Source organism: Limulus polyphemus, unplaced genomic scaffold, assembly GCF_000517525.1.
Source record: "Limulus polyphemus unplaced genomic scaffold, Limulus_polyphemus-2.1.2 Scaffold2094, whole genome shotgun sequence".
Taxonomy (NCBI): domain Eukaryota; kingdom Metazoa; phylum Arthropoda; class Merostomata; order Xiphosura; family Limulidae; genus Limulus; species Limulus polyphemus.
Genome location: NW_013667704.1, coordinates 164,184 through 169,301, shown reverse-complemented (window position 1 = coordinate 169,301; position 5,118 = coordinate 164,184). Strand labels below are relative to the sequence as shown.

The window sequence follows — 5,118 nt, the reverse complement described above, 5'->3', positions numbered from 1 at the left end:
AGATAACTTAGACAAGCGAACAGTAGGCACCGTAAGTAAAGTGTGTGAATAACTGTGAATTATAGCGTGTGTTATAAAGATTGTTAAGTTTAAAGTGACTGTGGAAATTCTGTGTATTACAAAAAGTTGTATCAAGAAAGGACTTGTATCGCTGAAGTTCCTCGGAAAGAATTTATACTGGAAATTAACAAACGAGCAGATACATAACAGTATGTTATAAATCTGATCATTTTGGGGATTTTTGGACACACCCCTCTCCAGTTTGAAATGTAATTGCTCCGTTTTTCGGCGCGATACCAACATGGTTCTGGTGTCAAATTAAAGCTGCCCGGAAATGAAATATTATTTTATGTAATTTTCATGGAGTATTCCATAAATATTGTTACGACAGCGGGGGTCACGTGACTCTAGTAACACGTCATGATCTTCTAGAAGGATCCTGTCCCTTCCTGAAGTCTCGAGAGGCTATTAGATATGCGGCAGTCTTTTATATATATAAGCCACCAAGAACTGCCGGCAACAATGGCTAATTGAACTGCGGACACAGAGAGAGAGACGTATTGTTGAGCGAGCACGTGAGACGTTCGTTGTGAATCATAGCGTTTGTTATAGCGCGACTGTGGAAATTAAGTGTATTGCAAAGTTGTATTCAGAAAGAATAAACCAGTTTTATTTAAGAAAGGACTTGTATTGCTAAAGTTCTTCGGAAAGAGTTTTTACGGAAAATTAATTAACGAAAGGAGGCGTAACAATATTTATTCGTGAAACAAAAACAATTGAAATAAGACTCTTCTTCATGGCGTCAATGCAGAAGACTGTGGCATGACTCCCTTAAACAGTTAAAGTTCAATGATTTTTGTACTGATAAAAATATATATAAGCATATTTGATGATGTAAAATGAAATCAGTTTTCATCTAATATATTATTTGTGGCTTTTATAGGCAGCTCCGTGTTTCTCAATGACAAAATATTGAGGTTCTCAAATGGCGCTTGACGCCAAATGGCCAAAAACGCATTCAAGAATACCTCCATATATGTGGTAATAACAGGTAGTGCTTCCCCAAATTTTCAATGCTAACATTTTAGTTCATGCTTAGGACATCTTAAGGCTCGAAAAAAGCATAGTCTTTTTGGGATGTGGGAGTTGGGTGCACGACATGAATGCCCAGATGATCCCGGGTGAGTATTTTATGTCGTATCCTCTAAACAATTACACTGTGAATTTAAAGTGTGTTTTTATTTTTCTACACTGCAAAATATTATTATTACGACTGTAAAATGTTGCAAAAACAGGATTACACCGGACGTGTTTTTACTCTTAGGCAACAATTGGCCCTTTACACACACACACACAACAAAAAAAAGAATAAATAGAAGGAGGGCGCTTTAAAGTTATAACGCACTGTTATAAGGGTAGTGTTATGGATAGAGCTCAGTTTTGTATTAATACCGTAAATAAGTCAATATTATAAAGTGCTAACAAGGTAGTATATATTTACTAGCTTACTTCAGTTAATGGTATTAAATTAATAGCAGGAGTAATTTAATCTTGATTAATAAGGCAAGTAATTTCATTTCAAGCTATGGATTAAGCACAGGTGCTTGCTAAAACTTTTCGAACTCGAGTCGAAGTAATAGAAACTGATAAGTTATTTACAACGGCGTTTAACCTGGCTATTGCCATATTGGACATTTACTTTTTAAAAGTTACTTTAAATATTTTTCAGGCAGTTTTTGTTACATTGCCAGACAAAACATTATTAATGTTATTAAAAACTCAATCACGCGTACTTTGGGACAGTCACTGACCCAGATAATTAGTGAATTACGTCTGAAATGTATAATTACAATTACATAAGTTACATGTAATATATTCCAAACTATTTAAATAAGATATATAGTTTTCAAGGCTGTCTTTGAAGAAAACAGGTTTTGTTTTCATTATTATAATTACAGATTTATTCCACTGTATTCAAACTTCAAGTTCAAGCTTTATCCTGTATGCTAATGTTATCTTTTTATGGGGTAAAGTCTTACTGTAGACTAGATGATCACTTTTAAGTAATAGTAAGGTGTTGGACGCTATATCATTTAGCACTTTAAAGTCATACCTCGCACTCCAACCAAGCAAATTTTCCAAGCTAAATATACCCTTTGAAAATATGTACCTATTCAATAACATTTAAATTAATTCAAATAACTAGGAGTTGAATCACTCCACAAATTTGTAACTAACAGAGAAGTCTTTTTTTTTTTTTAAAAAAAAAAGATAGTTGATCTGGTTTTCCAAAACTCGTGATTAATATTTGCTCAGTTACTATTTCCAGCCTTATCCTTCTTCCAGTATCACTTTAAACACTTGTTGAAATGCAACATGACTTTCTATCACTAAGTTCATACTGTAATTTGTTTATTATCTTTTTTGTCCAATATTTCAAGAATTGAACTTTCCGAGTAATTTTTCAGTTAATCATTTTAAAACTTTCTGAAAGTTATTTCGGTGTTTGTTTCTTTACACAATATTTTGTTTTATACATTTTTGCGATGAGTGTCAAATTGGGTACAGTTTGTAAAACTTGTGTTCAATTGGATTATTTAATGTTCAGAATAAACAGTGTAACTGGCTTTTTTGTTTTACCAAGGGGTTTTTAAGGTACAACCATATACATACATAAGATTTATGAGGGTTTTGAGCCCTTTTTAATTCATCATAGGGTAACCTAAAGTGATATAGGTGTGTGATTAATATTATGGCATTATGCCTAATTTATGATTTTATATTATATATCAGACTAACTGTTTAATGATTCTATATGTATGTTACAGATTTCTTTTTCACGAAAGGTAAAAATAAAAATGTCACCTGTGACATAGAGGTTTAATGTATTCCTTGATTGGCTGTACTCTCTGCTTGGACTGCACTTTCACCTTAATATTATCCACATTCTTAAATTGTTTTAGGTTGCTGTATGGCGAAATAAAAGGACTAAAAAATCACACAAATCTTGCACACACATCACCATTATAAGAAGTCATGCTTTATTTCTTTGGTTTGCTGACCCAAGCTGTACTGATGAGCTTTACTAGGTAAAACTCCAATACACAGCCAAGGGTATGGCCAATCAAGGAATGCATTAAGCCTGTATGTCACAGATAATATTTTAATTTCTACCTTTGATAGAAAGAAAATAAATCTGTAACATATATATGGGTATTCTGTTTGTCTTAAAACATTTTTACTTTAGGTTATTACATGTTATGTCTACAGCATTCATTTAAGATAAGGGACAAAAGACAATAATAAATAAATAATAACACTAAAATGACAGTTCTTGAAAATCAGTGTAAGGATATGATCTGTATGCATTTCCTTGTACTATAATTATTATCTTTAAATTTATTCTATAGGTTAACAGTTAAGATGAGTGATAAGCGTCGAAATGCTAGGATTCAGGGATCCTGGGCTGGTCGGAGTAGTCAAAAGTGTGAGAAAGGATTAACTTCTGGATATACTGGGAAGAGTATGTTTGAATACAAAGAAGGTGAAAGTTCAGTAGTAAGTAGTTCCCTCTTTTTTGTTATTTGTGTGCAGGATTATGTGTTACCAAAATAAATGGGTTGTAGATAATCAAATTGCTGGCATTAATGCCTCTTCTGTCTAATTTGTTCCATCATTCATGGCTGCTTGATTCTATAGTATATGTAACTATTTCTATTTTTTTTCTTTGTCAGAACATTTATAAAATTAAATTTGCAAGTATGTGTACATGTAATCAGCGTACTTTGGTTGACTTTTCTAATATCATTGTCACTCATATATTTTACTCAGCACTTGGACTGTATGTTTTGCTTTTCTCAATGTAAGTATAATAGCATGGCATTTGGATGTATAGAAATATCAAATAGTATGTGAAGTGCTTATGGCTTTAACCAACTTTGTACTTACTTTTATTTTCTATCAGGGAATGATATAGGACAAAATTATATTGATATATAGGATCTTCATAGCAAACTGACAGACATAAAACAATGGAAAGATAGTTTGAGAATTCATATGTTAATCATTTGAGAAAAGCCAGCCATTTTGAAAAATTTTAGACCAATAAGTATCTACTTATTTCTCCATATTGATGGTTTAACTACCAATCTGGTGGTTGTACTTTGTTTATACTTTTTTGTTAATGATTTATGAAAAATTATTATATTTGAAGATGTTGGAGAATAAAAAGTTAGAGTGAGATCTGTTTCAAAAAATATATAGTCTCAGATATTTTAATGGTGTCTAGTAGAACCTTAAAAAAATGGTATTTTTATTCTTTTTTAAAATACTATATGATCATGTTGACAAAACAACTCTTAGGTTATAATAGTAAGAAAACAAAAAATGTGTTTTCACTGTTTAGCAAGTATTATTGTGAAAAATGTATTGAACTGCATTTTGTTTAGAATTCATAGGCTTATTGTCATAGTAGTGCCTAGTTTTAGCCCCAGCAATAAGAACATCATAGATTGGAGCATTCATCTAAGAATAACAGCAACTTGTACATCCAGAAAGGTTTAAAAATATATGTATGTTTTCATTTTCTAGTATAATATATATTTTCTGGCTCCACCCATGTTTTTCAAGTGGCCATTATATTTTTAATGAATATTAGAATTTCACAAGATAATTGACTCTGAATTGTATTTTCTGTTCCATACTAACATGTTTTTACCTAATACTTGCTTGAAGCTAGAATTAATTCTCTTATGTGCAAGATTCAAACTACTACTAGTTTCAGCTGGCTATTCTATTTTGTATGTTTACTATAATTTCACAAGACTGCCAGTTGTGATTAACTCTTGAATTTTTTTTATGTTCTGTATTATATTGTTTTTATATACCATTTGCTGAAGATAAGATTGTTTCCTGTGTACTTTATTCTAATTACTGTTGATTTTCTGGTGGAAAGAAAAATTTATTAAGATTAAAATACATGAACTTAAGAACTCATGGATGTGAAAAGGTTATATTTAATTACAGAGCCACACAGTGAATGCAAGTACACTGAGTGGTCACAAGTAAATAGACACCTAATTTTTCGTCATTTAACTGATTTATGCTAACTAATTTGTG

At 31.5% G+C, this 5,118-nt stretch overlaps 1 protein-coding gene across 5 annotated transcripts in view; it reads left to right on the top strand.

Annotated features, from left to right (window-relative positions):
* The first annotated feature begins 1,378 nt into the window (after window positions 1–1,378).
* LOC106465920 (alpha-ketoglutarate-dependent dioxygenase alkB homolog 3-like) overlaps window positions 1,379–5,118 on the top strand; it is a 24,800-nt gene continuing 21,060 nt past the window's right edge. Inside the window, exons 1-2 of one of the 5 annotated variants that reach the window (XM_013926158.2) lie at window positions 1,379–1,453; window positions 3,411–3,558. In XM_013926158.2, the coding sequence (XP_013781612.1) occupies window positions 3,424–3,558 (135 nt within the window). In that variant the 5' untranslated portion in view covers window positions 1,379–1,453; window positions 3,411–3,423. Of the gene's footprint in view, window positions 1,564–3,397; window positions 3,559–5,118 lie in introns of all 5 variants that reach the window. The other 4 variants (XM_022393870.1, XR_002612099.1, XM_022393869.1 and 1 more) reach the window with 4 other exon arrangements.